This window comes from Varroa destructor, unplaced genomic scaffold (genome assembly GCF_002443255.2).
Source record: "Varroa destructor unplaced genomic scaffold, Vdes_3.0 BEIS01000002.1, whole genome shotgun sequence".
Classification (NCBI taxonomy): domain Eukaryota; kingdom Metazoa; phylum Arthropoda; class Arachnida; order Mesostigmata; family Varroidae; genus Varroa; species Varroa destructor.
In genome coordinates, this window is record NW_019211455.1 from 9020534 (window position 1) to 9039251 (window position 18718).

The window sequence follows — 18718 nt, forward strand, 5'->3', positions numbered from 1 at the left end:
ACTCTTCTTGGTCCTACGTTGATTCTTGCGCAATTTTCAGCACACCCTTCCATGTGGGAGCAATAAGCGTACAAACGTGTGAAAGGTACTGGAACCTTAGCATAGTAAACGACATCTGGTGAATAGCGACGATGGTTACCAAGATGTATCCTTGGCCCGCGCCAAGCAGATACGCTTTTATAAAAATTCCCCACGCAAACGCCTGTCGACACAACCCGCTTTCCGCGGTCATACAGTCGTTCATCAGTATGGAGAATGTCATACTAGTTAAAAAGCGCAGTCCCATATATCATATGACGACAAGTATAGGCTAATTCCGGGGCACTATGTTTGCGAAGTAAATGCCTCCGGCAAACAAGAACAAAAGCAATTGAGAAAATGGGCTTTTTTGAGAAGACTTTCATGGCCGAATTCTCCGCAAAATGCGTAGACACTGCAATAACGAACCACGGAAGTGAAGATAAGATCCGATATGCGAAGCCCGTAATAGATGTGGTATTGTTTCTACGTTCATTGATACATAGGGTTTGCACAAACGCATCCAGATGTTCGATACGGCATAGCACACAATGGCAGAAAACACTACCGAAAAGAGCTAGCCCATTTTGTGGGTCCATAGAGGTTAGATTCTGGTCAGGTTTCGCTATTTTTTTTACCACAACGAATTGATAACAAACGCATGGGATTGTTCCGGGTATTGCTAGCATCGGAAGTTGAGACTAACTCTCTAATTAGTACGGCGATTCAACTTTTCAGCTCACAGCTAAGAAGTTGAGTGCAATATGTTGCAGTGCTAGGTGGCGGCGTCAGTTCGCTTAGACGGTCAACACATGAGTCTGCTGACAATACATTATTTGTCAACCTACAACGAGGCGACCTTTGTGTCCGCTATGGCTTTTGCTGACATTTGACAGCCAGCAATATTTAGCAGATGTTTTGTTCAGGACCCGGTCGCTTTGGTGGTCCAATTTCTCCTGGCGTAATATAAATGTACGTAAGATACCGGTAGCCTATTATCCATAATATATTGTTAGTGGACAACAATACTATAAGTTCTCTGATAACGTTAAACAAGAAACATAGCATTGTTAAGACGATCGACATTTGACAAGGTAGTTCTATATTAATGAGCATGTATGCACTCTATTTGGACAGATAGAGAGGTCTGATCAACCTGTGGTAAGCTGATATCTTACACTAGCGGTAATCATCGACAGATTCGGCCAAATTGTTTGTAAACAAGTTTCGACCCTGTAGGCTTCAAGCACCAGACCGAATCGACTCCACAACTTCGCTACTCGACATTATATTATGTTTCCTAGATTCGAAACAAACGAGAATAGATTTATCTTCATACGGTGTGTGTAGCGCCAGTTAACTCGCTTACTGTTGCAATAACATTTCTATTGCATATATATATATATATATATGTCTTGTTAAGAAGTTTGGTTGTAGCTTGTGTCGATGCTCTTTAGATATGAGCAATCGAAACAAGACGACTTATTTTAAAGGAAAGCTTTTGTTTACTTGGGTTGAAGTCGATTTAGCGGTAAATGCGAAATCACGCTTTTTGTTTTATAGAACTGGTTCCTGACACGAAACGGAGTACATCTACTTCCGACAAACCTCAAGGATCGATCATAATGGGAGTTTTTTAGATACCCTAATGGATAAGAGCTTGTCGACGCAGAGTCTTTTTTCTGCTGAAGCGGCTCCCGAAAAAGTCATACGGTAAACAGTAGCACTCACAATATATAAAATTTCTAACTAATCAGCACTTCGACAATCATATTCAGGAAGCCCCTCGTATCGGACGATATGGCGGATCACAGCTTTGAAAACGAGATCATGGACGTCATTTGGGCTCAAGGTCAGCAGCACGGCAATTATATTCACCAACCTAAAACCGGCCTAGATCAGGGAAAAGCGAAAATTGTCGACTTTTATCGAGAGGACGAAATCAAATATCATGGACACAAAAATCAGCGCGGAAAGACAACGATCAATTTTTTCAGTGAGTATTTGTGCCGCAAACTCGTCTTTTACGTTTAAATTTTTCGTGCACCTTGCCCACCCAATTCCTGTCCTGCTCCACGTGGTTTTATGCCTCTCCATTTCATTAATAAGAAATTTAAAGTACAACTTTTACAAGATTCAGGTCAGTGTTTAAGGTGAGACACAGATTAACTTGTAGGCACAGATTAACTTGTTCATTGCCAGCTAAGTACGCAGAGTTACCATCGAACGCCATCAGACTATCAAAGTAAACAGACGGATTAGTATTCAATACCGTAAAACATTAATCATAATTAGGTATTTCAATTTCAGGAAACAGGGATCTGCATGCTTTTTTGTAGTTTGTTTGAGTGTGACAAACGACCTTCCGTAATGGTCTCACCTGGGTTAACATGAAGGAAACCTACAACGAGGAATATAATCACGCGTTTGAAAATAATGCAGACAATAGAATTCTTACAGGCCCAAAAGGTCAATAGACCATTGAGGCGCTTGTTGAATAGTTTCGAACAAGCTTCAAAGATGTTGATCTTAGCAGCTAAATTGTCTTCACATACGTTGCATACGACGTATCATCTACTCATCATGCTAACTAATTGAGGCTATAAAGTGACTGCTTATAGCTGGGTTTGTAATCGCTATCATAGAGGTCGACAGGCTCCATACAATGAAAATCAACAAACTTTTTTTCCTGCGAAACTACCTGCTGACAGCAACGACACCTCCTTCGATCCGGGGTGTGACACCTGTGATCTTTACTTCAAGCATATTACTTATGGGGTTGACTTTTGAAAGGCAGGCGCTTGGGCAGCTTTTTAAAGAATGATTATCAAATTTTTACAGACTGCTCAGTAGTTTGTATGTTGCTTCCTCAAAAGAAAACATTCTTCTGCGATTATCGGTTTCAGTCGTTATGAAGTGGGCGCTGCCTCTGTAGGTAATCGTTGACTCGGATAAGGGTTACGTTCTACAACGCAAGATGCACTGCACAAGGCAAGAAAGTTTGGTTATAGTACCAGACTAGATTAAAGCATTTCGAACATGCTGCTTATTTTCGTTTCCTCTTTGGCCCTCTCTAAAAATAGAATTGCATTCTGTTTGTGTTGTTGTGTCCTACATCTCCAGTTTTTTTTTTCGAACTTTCAAATAATTTGTCGAACTTTGCTTGATTATTTTGGTTAACGAAACTGTGGTTATTAAAAATCGTCTCCTGTGAATGCCAAACAATTCGTCTTTGCCTAGAGACAGGTTCTCAACTTGTTTGTGATAGCAATTTAAATTCGTTTTATCGTCCTGTCAAGTACTTCGCTAAATGTACCGACTCCTGATTATGCTTAGTCCAACATAAACCAGCTCGAAAAGAGATCTGATTCTGAACAACGGCATGTCGGATACCCGTTAGATCTCCATTGCTATTTAGAGTCATTCGTCCTCTGAATTTGTCGACAATCATTATAAGCGGTCTTATTTTACCCGGTCACTAAGACGTGTGACTCAGATGCACGTTCTAGTAGTTTCCTAATCAAAGGCCCCAAAGAACGTATAAGGAGGTTCTAAGTGTCGGGGTACCACCACGAGGCAAGCAATACGGTCAGCTACCTTCTTACCACAAGCCTATTGAGAAAAATCTCCGCCAGGTTGCGGACGTTTTTATTCAGACTGCGCCACTCTAACTAAGTATTGTTTTTTCTCTAAAAGGTAGTTGCAAATCGACTAACTATGAGTCAGATCTAGCCGCCAGGGAAATCGATCCAAGCGTAGTTAGTATTTGTTCTTAGTCAATATCTGTCTAACGTATCTGAAATTAAAGATATAGTGGAGAGAGAGAGTAAGAGCAGGAAAAAGAAATGTTTACGGGTTAAAAATTGTGGAATAACAGGACCTGAGCAGTGGGATTAATGATTTTCTTACTATGGTCTTGTATAGCAGTATAAGGTTTGTGTGTATGCGCTAATGGTGACAGAGATGTTGGCGAAGCGGGAGCCACCCCTTTAGTCGTAGGTACGAATTCAAATTTAGTTTACGGTCTCCATTACCTTTAGCTATAATGACGGCCTACTTTTCTACGGCCTATATGATATATTAACACTATAAACATATATCAATTCTGTAATCATCAGGCAAAAATGCAAAAAGATAAAGTATATATACATTTTTTTCCAAATAAGCTTCATCAGTAGACTTTCCGGTTTTTTAAATTTATCTTCGCTAATCCGGAAAGTAACGCATATTTCGCAAAAATGTAATCCAACCAGCCAATTACGTTTAATTCAAGACTCAAATGGTACTTTTTTTGCTACAAAATAAAAAAGAAAAATAACTAGGTGTATCTGGCACGACATAAATAATAATCGTTTAGTGTAATCTGTAAAAAAAAAACGAGATTTTCATTGGGTTCAACTCTTCAGGGTGCAAACTTTGCCCCTTTATTAAGGAAGCATGTTAATAACAAATTAAGCTTCGGTAATTACTGCGAACCACACATTCGTACATTATAGGATCAAGCTTATATTTTCAGTATAACTGTACCTTGGGATACAGGTCTATCACTTAAAACTGTAGAGATAACACAGATTAAATACACTAGTAGCACCATGTGTAGACCACACACAGCCCATATGTATTACTTCACGTTAAACAGTCATTAAACCGAAAAAGCTCATTATCTGTGATCAAAGCGTGAAAGACTTATATGTAACAAACTTTTCCTAACGATAAAGATTTTTTTAACTATAACAAAGGTTACTTAGCTCTCTATGTACTAGCATACTAAGAAATATCTTCCCTTGTTACCTGCCATACAGGAAATAGCACTCTGGATATCTTTCAGTTCCTGTATACTTACCATATGTCAATTAAAGCTTATTCAAGCAAATCTGTTAAAACGATCTGCTTTGTATTATCGACCGCCACGGCGTTTGTCCATGGAACTCTCAAGACAACGGATGTCCTGAAAAAAAAGTTTACTTTGATACCTGTCGAGATTTTCGAGTGGATCTGAACCTTACAAAAAATAGAAGTAGCGCTTTATAGAAGCTACACTTTAGCCAGGTCTTTCTCAGGGGGTTGCCACGCAGACAGGTAGCTCGTTAGTAACTGTGATAGGCAAGATTCTTATTGACCATAATTTTATGGATTGAGTGTGGAATTAGTTACATGCGCCTATCGGAGTGAAAACCTGAGAAATATAATTTTAATTATTATATGCGCAGGTTTCTTGCGATTACCTTCAATGCAAGGTAGACTGATTTTTGTTAACAGTTATCCCAGAGTAAACGTTTTCAGATTTCTAAATCTGTTCCTCAATTGTGCAACTGAGTCGGGAGATCCCTTCTCTGAAGGCTTTCGTGCCAAAATTGTTTACGATTAAAAAGTCGTCAAGTACTCACAGTCTGGAAGTAATTTGCGCTATGTGCTTACTAAAAAATTACTTGAAACAGATGAGCTAACTGAGCCTACAAAACTTCCCTAGAAATCATCTATCTTATTGTATACATATGTGCGCTCTTTGCCGCCCAGCTATTTTATCTGTCATGATCTATAGATTGCATATATGAAACAATACGCAACAAATTGTTGTTCATTATGTAACTGCGAAGCAAATCTAAAACATTGTTTTTACGAGAACAGAGTACTACCACTCCTGTCGGTAAATTTTTCTATTCGTTGTTCTCTGACGGGCAAAACATATATGTTTTGCCCGTCAGAGATATAATATATATATATATATATTAGCATGTATTTCTTTTAGTATTTAGATAAACTTTAGCGACCAAAATTGATACAAAAAAAACACCGCAATGACTTTTATGTATGAATCAATGACTATGTTTTTCTATGGCTATTTTGCCATACTTTACTGTAAAATCTCTGATTTAGCGATTAGAACTAGATCAGATTTATTTTTTATTTTCCAAGCGTTCAAATTTTCAACTAACGTACATGTACAAAGCAGACTATTCGGTGTCTACGAGTTCGCTCGTCCTTGTTATACGGACCCAATTTGCCTGAATGTACAGATGTGTACGACTAGAAAACGGCTCTATTCCCATAGTGCAATTTCTGAGCAGCTATTAAAGCGTCAAAATTTATATGATCCTTCTATTCAAACTTGTCGACGATCACAATCGATTTCCTCAGATCGCATATACAGAACAATGAACAATAGATGGAACAAACGATTGTTATGCTGATCATAACAATGGACAAAGAGGCGATTGTGCCCTGCGTGGCGATGCCCCGTCAGCGACCTATTTTTCGTATGTTTTTAACTCGAACTCCAGGACTTATCTTACATTTTCAATAAGGCACAAGTGGAATGCTAGTGTACATACTGATGTACAACCAACCCTGAGTAAATTTAACATTTAAGATTCTCTTGACTCTTTTTGTCATGACGGAAGGTCATCTTCATGTTTCACCTTACGTGCATGACATTGAAGCTTTGGCTCAACTCACGGGTAATGGTGATGCACCTTGGGATGGTGGTACGAGCTTGAATCCGGCAAGGCAGCTACCGACCTTCAGATCAACGTGGTCGATTTCTGCCCGTTTAGCTCCCCGTTTTTTCACTACGTGGCACACACCGATGCAATCGATACTAGTCCAGGAGCGTACCTTGCACGATAAGAGTAGATCGGTTGCGGAGAGAACCTTGGCCGTGAAGTAGACTTCGAGCGATTTCCACAAGCTGCGGCCATTATCATTCAGTCGGGTACTGATCTCGCGTTGAGGTCGGGTCAGGTTAATGACCTGGAGTCGGCCACAGCTCTTATCGCCGTGAGAGGTTCCAGATATAGGGAGTATATCTAGCTGATCGTGAACGCGGATTGCTACAGGTGCGAACGCGTACCCCTCTGGAACGGTATCGGAATAGAAATAGTTGTATGGTTCATTTCGGGATTCGCTCTCAAAGGTGATACGCTTGCCGTAACCTCGGCCGATGCTCTCGAGCAGCAGACCTTGTCCATTGAAAAGGTAGCTAGGCGAATCGATTACTCGAACGCGGTACAGAAAACCCGGGATCACTCGTTTATCAACGTAGGTACCAATCACAGCCATTTCATGGTTATCCAGTCGCCCATGGATGTCTTTCACGCGCAGATCATCGATGGTCACTTCGTTCTTCATACCGTTCACTTTGTCCTCCGTCATACCAAACTCGAGAGCGCCCTGCGTCATGATTACGGTTACGTAAGTGGACCAAGCTCTCTGACAAATATCTGTGATTCGTTTGCGACCCTGTTATGATACTTTAAACTTTTCAACAGAAAGCAGTACGCACTATTGCAACCTCACGTCTTTTCAGCTAAAAGTTCGCACAGGCTTTTTGTCTACCTAGTCAGAGCCTTTCACTTCGAGCACTGCTACATACTGCGTCTTCTGCCGTTAAATAATAGTTTCGGAATCACAGCGAGTCGAACCCGCAGACATGCAACCAGTGGATTACTGCTCGTCCGCAGACTCGTGGACGAGTGTTGATCCTGCGTCCCACGGCCGAATATATGCTGCCGTTGGGTATGTAGCTATCTAATCACGGACCGGGGTAGATGCGCGAGGGAACACGCTGAGCTACGCCAACGAGTCTTACTGCCGTTGGATGATTGTAATGGACCCATGTGTCTGCAGCTTGCTAAAGCGCGCCATTAGAGCGGTTGCTGAAGCAATGATAGACTCTGTTGCTGGACGAGGGTGAGTGTCCACTGGGTCCACTCGGTTCAATAGACAGAAAGACCCAACGGAACGACGACCGACTCCGTTCCTCTGTCGACCTCTTTTTCTCTCGCTTTATCATCCTATACCTATCTCCCTAGACATGTCCGTCACACTTTGCGCGCTGCGGTGAACCCGACAACTCACTCCCGACAAAACGACACCGGCAACAACAACATGCGCCGCAGCGACGGAATCGCCTAACTCGTTGACGCATATGTAGCGTGTGTATTTAGTGCGCATGTGTGTCTGTGTATGTGTGTGACTGTCTGTTATGGAAGAAAAAATAGCACTAGGGAATGGATGGACTAACCACAAGGGCGACGTAGTTCGGCTTGTTTTCGAATGTGGGTTAAAAGAACGTGTATCGCTGTCATAAACATTATTGTATAAGAACGGCGAACGGTGAACGGTTTTGTTTTAGTTAGTATTACTGCTGTTATATTATCGATAAGCATTTACTATTATTATTATAGTTAAAAAATAATATGATTAGTGCTATGAGAGGTAAGAGAGGCAATGCAAAGATACTGTTCAGAGTGATCATTGTTTTGATTAGCAGCCACCTTGCGCCTACCGCACCTAACAGACGCGCCACACGCGTCCAGCTTTGGTCAACCAGGCTGTGAGCCTGATCACCCAACGCGTGCGAACAGATGGGAAGCTGGAGACAGGCGAGCTACTACTAGCAATTGCGAATCTGTACATGCATGACAGGAGCCTGATTAGCCTGGGACAAGGTCTAAGGAAGCCTGAGTGAGGGGACGGACCGTGTTTATATGGTACATAGGGACAGCATGAGATGTCATCTGACATCCAGTATTCCGCAACCATCTTACCAAACTCTTTATCCTCCACCTTGATTTGTCTCACCTTAGAGACTTCTGCACTTTCAGTTGGATGAGCATGAATCAAGATAATCTTGCGAGCAAGCTCTGCATCTTGTGCTCACCCAACTCAAGTGAGGTGGGATACATCGCGTAGACTGCACCCCTTTCCCTTCAATCCCCAATTTGGAGCCTGCCTCTGCCGTGTCGGGCTCACTCGGCAGCCTAGCATCAGGAAATTTTCCCTATCACGATAGGCTAAATAAGCAAATCATAAATGTGCTTATTTCTGTGTATGGGTGTTATTAGCAAACGGTATGTGTTTCTGTTTGAGAAACTGTATGATGCAAGAACAGATCTCTCGATAATCACGTGTGGGTAAGCTGTGTCACGCACACGAACTCAGTCTTTATCTATTCATTATCAGCACTGACCGGCGGCCACTCCTGTAATAAAAGGCCCTCATCACTAAGCAATATGACGGTTATCAAACGACTCTTGTGAATTGGATACACACAGACCCATTACTATGTACACTACTCATAACTTCAAGTAGCAGTTGGCTGCTTTACGTCGTAATTTCGTGCAGGACGCAATTGTAACAGCCGTGGATGACTACGATAATTAACCAATCAGCCCTAGAAAATTCTTTCAGAACCTTAGGCGTAGTCGAATGATGAGGTGATCCTGCGGATCCAACTACAGCTCTGTGTAACAATGTAAATGACACTGCGATTTGAATCTCATGAGTGTGAAGTTAGAAAGCTTCTCGGTATCATTTTTTTCTGCGCAGCCATAGCTTTGTTGCTAATAGTGTCTAACTTATAATCCATATGTCTTAAAGTAATACTTCCATGTGCTTGCAAGCCTTGAAAGCAATCTTTATAGTTGTAATTAACAAAAAATTGTCGTCGCTCCAGGTTCAGTTCTGAACGACAGAAAGGATTCGTTTTATACAATAAAAAGAAGGCAGAGTGCTTGTTCTGGTGCTGGCATTAAGCGTTCTTAGTGAATGAGTTTACGAAATTGGTTTAGACGCCCGAAGACACAATGCATAGTGTCGCTCTATTCGTCATTTTGGATGTATCGGGCAATTATTGAATCAATTTCCAGTTGATTTATTGGATATTGGTCCTTCTCACTACTTTCCACGAGTCCCCTTTTCCTGTAATGTTTTATCGCCAACTGAAACTGATGCGTCGCAGTATTTAGACGAGCATTTAAGGGCTAATATATGTGGTTGCGTTTGGTAAGCTAAAGGTTGTGCACAGTTTCGTACTTTATTCGAGAAAACCTTATTTGTCCTATTTGCCTGAGCAGATTAGTAACTTGCGCACAGGAGTCACAATGAAATTTATTAATGAACTCCAGTTCGCATGAAAAAATAATGACATTATCATCATCGTCACCGGCACGTTATGTCCTTGTCTATGCAAAAATTTTCCTTATAGCTGACGTTAAGCTGTCCTTCTACAGGCTTGATGCCGCTCTTTAGCACCACGACCAGCCTGGAGAGACCGTGCACGAGAAGGCTGTTTTAGCTTGTAAAGAAATGTATGTTATCATACTTACGATTATGGTCTTGCAACAAAGGCACCGAAGTAATCAATTCATTTGGCTATTTTTATAGGTCACGACGTTTAGTATTTCCCAAGCCTGATATTTTCTAACATCGTTGAATATGTGTTGAGTGCCAAACTTAGATGATATTTTCTTTCCATGTTGTTGCTTGGACAACAAGAAATACGCTAGATATCACTCTGCTTGATTTGGGAAAGAAACGTGGTCTCATCTATGCGTGGTTTTTTTCGGTTTGAAGCTATACCCCATGAGCGCGCAGAGTTATTGCGGTGCCATCCACGAGCACCCTAAGTTTCAGCTAATAGTTAACGATGGTGGCAGATTTTACTGTTGCAATATCTTATCTTGACAAACTTCTTTCTTGTTTACAATAAGGGAATGTGAGATAATCGCAGGTAGATTATCGTATCGATAGCATAATAGGCCTGAAGATTAGATACGATGCGTGCGCGATAGACAGTGATAGCTGGCAAATGCGAGGGTCCTTCCCACACGATATTCCTCGAATATAACACGAAGTAGGTCGTCAGTGCTGTTGTTATGAAATCTAGGTCCTGACTATTTTTTACGGAACGACGCATATTCGCTTACAAACATTTTGGAGCACAACGAACGAACGCGTAATGGCATAGATTATTAAGAAGTCATGTTTGCGTGACCTGCGCTTGAGGAAGGGTGACTTCGCTAGGAATCGCTAATTGATCCCTGAATACTAATTCCAGTTAGGGTGAAATAAATAAACGTGTCTATATTTTTCAATGGCCTCTACGATATACGAATCCACGAAATAGATAACATTATTGCAAATGCTTAGCTCCTGCAGAAAATAAGCCAGAAAACATCTGGTGAAGGATTAACTTAAATGAGTGGTTGTACGTCAATTTATGACGTTGGAAGTTGAAACCTGCGATAAGAGTAGGTCATTATCTCGAGCACGCACCAACAGAGTCGAAAGGGTCCATGCTTATATACAATTAAAAGAAGCATCGACGGTTATTAAGTGTGGCAAATAATTATTGTTCTAAAGCGATACTACTGAACTAAAGCGTTTCGATCAATAAGCTTTTGCCGACTTTTCTGGTACCACCGTAATCCCATCATTGTGAAGCTTCGGTGGTTTCCTAGGGAAGAATAGCGACAAGTAATTTTCGCGTCCCTCTGTTGAAACTAAACCAACATTATGTAAATTTTGCAGACGCAGAAACAGGTGACAGTCTAATGATGTAATATGGCGGATCCGTTCAAGTTCTCTCGCTTTTTGCCAGGTAATTGCATGTATACCTAGGCTGGAATTGTCATGGTGAAAGATGATGTCCTTTCTATTCACTCGTTTGAGTCGATTTATTTCAACGATTTAGCGTCGTCTTGTCGCGTCCAGATCGATCGTTCCGCCAGACTGCAACAGCTCACATTGTAGGATTGCCTTAGCAAACATATAGCATTAGCTTCGTGTGCATCGGTTCGGCTATTGTCATAGATTGTGTAGCGTACGTTACAAAGTTAAGCAGATGGGAACGTTCGATTGAGCAAGCTCGTTTGTTTCTATTCGTGCCATATTAAGCATTAACATGTTTCTTGTAGTCGGTTTTATTGAAATTAACGGAAGTAACGGATGTGTAACTCGTTAACGATTTCACGGCTGGTTACGTGTCGATCTTACTCAACTTTTGCGATAATTCCCTGAACCTTTTCTGTAGTTGATCGATCAGCATGAGGGGCGTCTTTCCATGGCTAAACCGACAAAAGTACTGAATTAATACGCTTCCTTCGACAAGCCAGCTTGGTGGTAACCAACAAAACAATTATTTTCGTGGACCTGAACAATTTTCATGGTAATGATGTTTTACAAAAAAAAAAATGTAGTTATATTAAAAGCATGCTTATCTAGAGTCGAAATAAAGCTATTCCAACAATTTTAACACATCTTAGCTTTTAAATGACCTCATACCACCTGAGATACATACCTTTAAACCTATCTAGCTAGAGAAATATTGACTTCTACGGCAAGCCCATATAAAATATTATATTAGTCTTGTGATATGTATCTAAGATATCATAATCGGCCGCGGTCTAAATACAAATTGAGATGCATGAATAAAGGTAAATAGCTGAATACCAGCTTAGATAATGGTCTCAATTTTTTGCAGGTGAACTAAAACGTACTGGAAATAGTTGTCAGGGTGCGTTTCAGTTCCCGTCAGGATGCACCGGTCTTCAATGTGATTACCAGATCGAGTGGCAGGTGGATAATTCTAGCGGACGCGATGAGGTTCAATTCCGTGTTCAGACGCGTTTCCCCGATCGTTGGACAGGAGTAGCTTTCTCAAAGAACGAAAAGATGGCAAGAAGTGACGCAATTATCGGTTGGGTCGAGAAAACAGGAAGGTTCTATGTATACGACGCGTAAGTTCGCTTTTTCTCTGACTGATTATCAGACTTTGTAGAGGAAATGTAGACATTTTGAGAAGCGACAACACTGTTAAAAGGTTATTTTGAACATTAGATCATTCCAACGAAAACAAACAATACTAAAGATCACTAGTTTTCGACTAAACGTCTCCGTGGTGTATTCAATTTAAATACTTTCAATGTTGATAGTAGTCATTTCATGGTCACTGGCATATCATCGAACGAAAGTTAAAATCCGTAACGTACAATTGCAAATCTTATAAATATAGACGATGACGTGCTCCTTTTGATGGATCCTTTTGTTGGTAATAATGAAGTGTCGGTATACATTGGCACAATTTTACTCCATAGAAGGTATTGCGTTTGTATGTGTTTATACGAGGCAAACGTCTTGGTTCCAAATGAGACTGTTTCCTTATAGTAGTCTTCGCAAGCGGGGACCGCATCGCAGACTTCCATGGACTGTCACGAAAGGGCTTCAATTGTAAAGTCCAACGTTCGCTCACGGGTTAGCTATTTGCGCAGTAGCCGCAGGTTTCGTCCCGCATAGATAAATGGGTTTGCGTAAATATGAGCCTGAACTGCATGAGCGTTCGAATCTTAATACCATACTTATTACTGACAAAAGTACAATAGTCTTAGATGAACCGAAAAACAATTGTAGCATCTATGACCCACTTGATTTCGGTGCGCCTACAAATCACCGTTGCTAACTTTGACACACCTATCAATCGAAAGCTGATTTAAATAATAAATAAATGTTAACCTTGGGTTACATAGATCATGAGTCTATATTAATGGTTTTAAATACTTGTTCTTTTTATATGGAAACACAAATATTTCAGTGAGGCGTGTTGACATGTAGAATTTAGTGGGCTCAATTATATTAGATGTATATGATTCTGTCGTATTTGGGTCTTTCCAGGTTCATGTCTGGTTATAGCCAACCTACGATTGACTCGTCGTCGGACATCTACAACACAACCGGCAGCTACCGTAACGGAGTCGTTACCCTGGAGTTTACCCGTAAGCGGAACACCGGTGATCGGGGCCAGGACCTGCGACTAGACGAATGCCTATACATCATGTACCCCGTTAAGGGGGGTACCTACAACAGCCTTGTCAAGCGCATTGGCAAACATGAAAGTACACCAGTAGTGTCAAATGAAAGGATCTGCATGAAACCCTGTTTTCAAAGCACAGGTGTCGTAACAGATTCAGACGCCGCAAAGAGCGTACCTGAACCCAAATCCGAACCTGAACCCAAACATGAACCTAAACCCAAATATGAACCTGAGGCCAAATCCGAACCAGAGCCAAAACCCGAGCCCGAACCAAAATTAGAGTCGGGAAACCACTTTAGTCAGAAACCTAAACCTGAACCAAACCCTGAGACTAAACCTAAAGCTGAGCCGGAACCTAAAGTTACGAAAAATGGCGACTGCCTCGGCGAGTTCCGTCATCCCAGTAACTGTGAGGGCGAAGCGTGTGAGTACACTTCGCAATGGGGATACAACGATAACACCGACATGATCGACTTCACGGTGACAACAAGAAGCAAGAAATGGACAGGTATTGGTTTCTCAAAAAATAAGCTCATGTCCGAGACGGACGCAATCCTTGGCTGGGTCGAAGAGACTGGTCGTTTTTTTATTATGGACGTTTGGATGGATAGCTACGAGGCTCCACTGCTCGATCCTAGTCAGGACATTGCCAACATATCTGGCGCTCGGGTCAATGGTATTACAACGTTGAAATTCTCCCGTAAAAGAACCTCTGGCGATCACACGCACGATTTACAGTTTACCGATAGCCAATGCCTATACGCGATGTTTCCCACTCAAGGTGGCGTGTTCAACGCTGTGTCGAAGAAAATCCGGAAACACGACGTTACGCCCATTGTATCCTCGAATCCTATTTGCATTCGCACTTGCAGTAAGTTTTTGTTAGTTTCAGTTACACTTTTATGTATTCAAACCCATGATATGCAGTGTAATCAGATAAATTCAATAATTACTTGCTGAAATAGATTACGATTGCTACGAAAGCATAGATAACAATTATAGTAACCGCTTGACTGTGCCCCATATCAAGAAAGCTATTTAACAATATATATATATATATATATACACAATTTCTTTGCTTAATGACTTCCCACATGCGCTGTGTTAACATTTCAGAGGTGGCGTCGACTGTTGCACATGCTGGGCCTGAACCCGAGCCCGAACCTGAACCTGACGATGTTCCAGAAACAGCTCCGGAACCCCCCGTGGCACAGCCTGATTACAAAGAGCCATCGGGGTCGGTGCATATCGAGAGGCCAGATGTTTATCTTGTCAAGGTTAAGCTTACCGAAAGATGGCTAAACGACTACAAGAGTCAAGGGTCCAACAAATACGACCGCCTCACGAAGCAAATCACTAATTCGGTTAGTGCGCATGACCTTATATCCCAGTATAAGCCTGAGCCAAATGTGATCGTCTTACGACACGTATGTTAATCTGGACAACCTATTTGTTTAATAACTCGATCACTGCATCCAATGCGATTGGACCTAGCAATTGATTGCTCTTCTTTTTAGATCGGAACCGCGCTAGTCCAGATTCCGGGCTTTGTTCGCTTAGAGCTCACCTCGCTAAAGGGAGATCCTTCAAACGAAGTAATTTATGCGGAAATGAGCGTCATCGTCAAGCCCGATGAAGATCAGAATGCTGTCAGTAATGTGTTAGCTGAAACTATCAAAAGCGGAAAGCTTGGAAGAAATCTCAGTGTAGATCCTGCGTACCTCGTGGTTCAGCAACTTATTCAAGATGACGAAGATAATGCTATTTTTACAGAGGATGGTGTGTTTAATAAAATCATATTAGCCTACATATTTTTGCAGCTGGTGATTGGTACAGAGCCATTCTAACAAATGTTCACATATATCGAGTGGAACAAAAACAGTTGTAAGGTTTATATGGGGAAAAAGTTGGTCGTATATTTTAATGTAGCGTACGTGTATATCATTTATTCCAAAACTGTATTCAATGCATACTTTACATTGTTAACTAGTATTAATAATAATCGAATTTTTTATTTGTTCTTCCTATATATTCAGTCCGCGAAGAAGATGAGCCGATAAAAACAATTGCAGGTATCGAACAAACAAAGTTCGTCATTATCGCTGGTGGCGTGGGAGCTCTCATTGTGTTAATCTTCCTTCAGGCGTGCTGCATGCTTTGCAAAGACCGCAAAAATCGCGCCAAAGTCGCCAACCGGGTATATAAGCAGCATTTTTTTAAATAATTTTTTTAATAATAACATTTTTTTAATGTAAGTTGGCTGCAACGAATGTCTGCAGTAAGAATAGGCGCAGCTCCATCATAATAACTTCGATGTCCTGATCCTAATTAATTCCAGTGTTTTGTTTTTACGAAAAATTTAAGCAGTAACCCCTTGAGCGGGAGCATCTCTAATAACTAATATGTAAAATGGAGTGAAATGTTATCCGCAAAAAAATATCTTCAAATTAGGTATCATGTTAATCTAAAGCACCCCACACAGGAGCGCTAACGTTCAAGTTGATAGATTATTTTTTCTAATTTAACGAAAAAAACATTGGCCTGATTCCCCTAACGAGTCGTTATCTCGGAAGTTTATCCTGCGTTTACCTAATAACCAACAAAATATATGTAAGGAATCGTGCAGTTATTCCGTATTGTTTGTTCTCCAATTGAAATAATGGAGCGTACAACATTATCATATTCACTATTCAATTTAGTAACTGTTAGGGGTCTGCTTGATGCTCGCTAACTTAGCTTAGTGTACTTGCATACATTTTGGTTGGATTTCGGTTTTACAGGAGAAGCTTCTGATGGGCCCCAATTGGAAAGACTACTCCGCTACATCGAATTATAGCTATGAGAATTTTGCAGTAAAAGACGATTCACCAACGATGGAAGCACCACCTATGCGTAATGGAACCGGACAGCATAAGACCAGCGGACATACGCAACATCCGTCATCGAACGGCAACAGGACACATGGTACGACGCTCTCATATAACTACAAAACAGAAATCTTCGATACACAATAAATAGGCACGGAGATATGGCCAATTAGGAAGCGCGCGAAGACGCAGTAATGTATTGAAGAAGCAATTTTGACCGATGTAACCTATACTTCATAAAGATAAGTGCAGCATGATCCAACCATTACACACCCCTGATACGAATACGGCGCCGTAGCGCATAGTTTTATTTAAATGGCGATGCGTTAAACGATGTTGGATTAAATAGGCTTTCTTTTGCAGATCGACGATCTTCGCACCAGAGTCGAGATCGCCTCGACGGCTCTTCCCGGGTTGGAGGGCCTCGCGATTATCCGATGCGGGAGCGACTGATGCCTCGACCCGCGGAGCGTGTTCCCCGTCCAACAAGCCAAACGGAGAGCAATCCAGATTTTTACTTCATGCCATCACAAAGGCGATACTCGGGTGAGGTTGTCCGAGTGTTCGTCGACAACCCTGATTATAAGCTCTAATAGGTGCCATTAATGCTATACTAACAGAATGCAAACGCTTAGTGCTGATGTATACACGCATTGACTGCTCGTTCACGATTATTATAATCATCTTCTTAAAACGACGACAACGACAGCGGATAGAAATGGAAAGTAACTAAGTGGGCGCCCAAATTGAGCCCAACTTAAATACCGTTTTTTGATCATAAAGATAATCAGATAAAATATACCATCATGTAGGTACTGTTGCTTTTCTACCCAACAGCGGCATCAATATAAAACTCCCTCAGCTGGCTACAAATTTATATTGTGCACACATGTGCAAACAGTTGATATTGTGTGGCCGATATCGCACATCTGTGACCGTGTATGTAAGGTGTCGAGGGTTCCATAAGCATCCACTACAACCTCCACTAAAAATAATATTAACTGGGAAAAGCGCCTGTAGGTATGCATGGGAGTAATAAAAAGTTTACAGGAATAAAAAGGCAATTCGATGCTCAAAAGGACCTTTCTGTAGGCAAGCCTGGGACCGTAGTCCTTTAGACAAGACGCAAGGACATCAGGCAACAGATCGTATATTTGAGCTTCATTGGAGAGCTATTATTAGAGGCACAGCAAGACAGGTAATAGGATTTCGCTTTGGCTCCACGCCTGGCAGGAAATGAGAATGTCGTATTTTGTACATAGCATTTCCAGACAAAGGGGCAAATCCCCTCCGTACAAATCTATCAACGGCATGCAGTCTATCAGACAGACGATGCAGTCTGATAAAGGATTATTCATAAATTGTGTTTTATTAGGAAAAAGTAGTTTGGTTGGAGCTGTCCGAAGAGGTGTCAGCCAAATCACGCGAGTGGATTATTTCAAAAATTGATTGAGGGTTATAAACGGGATCGATCTTCCGCAGCTCGATCTCGACTCTCTTTGCTTTGATCTAAGAAGGTGGTTAAAATACTATCAACAACAGCAACATCCAATGTTGTTGTTGTTGTTGTTGTTGTTATTCATGATAATGAAGATGATGCGGATGGTAATTATGATGTTGATTGAACAACAAAAAAATATTTATTTAAGAATAAGATCCCAATTTCGTCCTAACAAATGTCCTACTAAATGACGAAACTTTTGTTACATTCGCCGAATGCCATAAAAAGACCACGTAGATAGAAAAATATTGTTTTGTAAATAAACAAAGATAAATATAATAATGATAATAGTATCGAGCGACGAGTAAATTCATTTTTCGATGGATCCAGTAAACATTCCTCAGTACTGATCAAATGAAAAGCCATGTATAATAATGAAGTGGTTATGAAATGTTTTATTTATATATATATATATATATATATATATATACTATATATAGTAAAAACAAGTATTAAGTATTATTATCTGACATTTTTCACCTGATCAGTATTGAGTATATATATATATATATATAATTCCTTTTATAAACCCTAGGACGTTTCTGTTCTGGTAAAACAAATCCACTGTTTCCTCTATGACCTTTAAACTTTATCGGAGTTACAGGATTTGATTTATCAGGGCAATACACTGATCCAGCCTAATCGACTTCAGAGATTCAACGTTTCCTGTGTTGGATACTTCTGAATTTTATTGTAATAAAAACATTTTTGAAAACAGTGTTCAGACCAACTGTTGTACGC

At 40.9% G+C, this 18718-nt stretch overlaps 2 protein-coding genes across 11 annotated transcripts in view; one reads left to right on the top strand and one right to left on the bottom strand.

The window, feature by feature from the left end:
• The window catches only part of LOC111244151 (uncharacterized), a 109189-nt gene extending 90482 nt beyond the window's left edge, over window positions 1-18707 (top strand). For all 10 annotated transcript variants that reach the window (XM_086980823.1, XM_086980827.1, XM_086980824.1 and 7 more), the window contains 8 exons: window positions 1801-2014; window positions 12284-12539; window positions 13471-14480; window positions 14726-14973; window positions 15127-15388; window positions 15646-15806; window positions 16390-16573; window positions 16840-18707. In XM_086980823.1, the coding sequence (XP_086836949.1) occupies window positions 1801-2014; window positions 12284-12539; window positions 13471-14480; window positions 14726-14973; window positions 15127-15388; window positions 15646-15806; window positions 16390-16573; window positions 16840-17069 (2565 nt within the window). In that variant the 3' untranslated portion in view covers window positions 17070-18707. The remainder of the gene's footprint in view (window positions 1-1800; window positions 2015-12283; window positions 12540-13470; window positions 14481-14725; window positions 14974-15126; window positions 15389-15645; window positions 15807-16389; window positions 16574-16839) is intronic.
• On the bottom strand, window positions 5818-7704 carry LOC111244153 (uncharacterized). The gene has a single exon (XM_022790906.2). It carries the CDS (start codon window positions 7195-7197, stop codon window positions 6466-6468), a length of 732 nt encoding a protein of 243 aa, XP_022646641.1. The 5' UTR covers window positions 7198-7704; the 3' UTR covers window positions 5818-6465.
• Window positions 18708-18718: the final 11 nt, after the last annotated feature.

Coding starts and splice junctions, on each gene's coding strand:
- LOC111244153 (XM_022790906.2), bottom strand. CDS start 7,197: ATGACGCAGGGCGCTCTCGAGTTTGGTATGACGGAGGACAAAGTGAAC.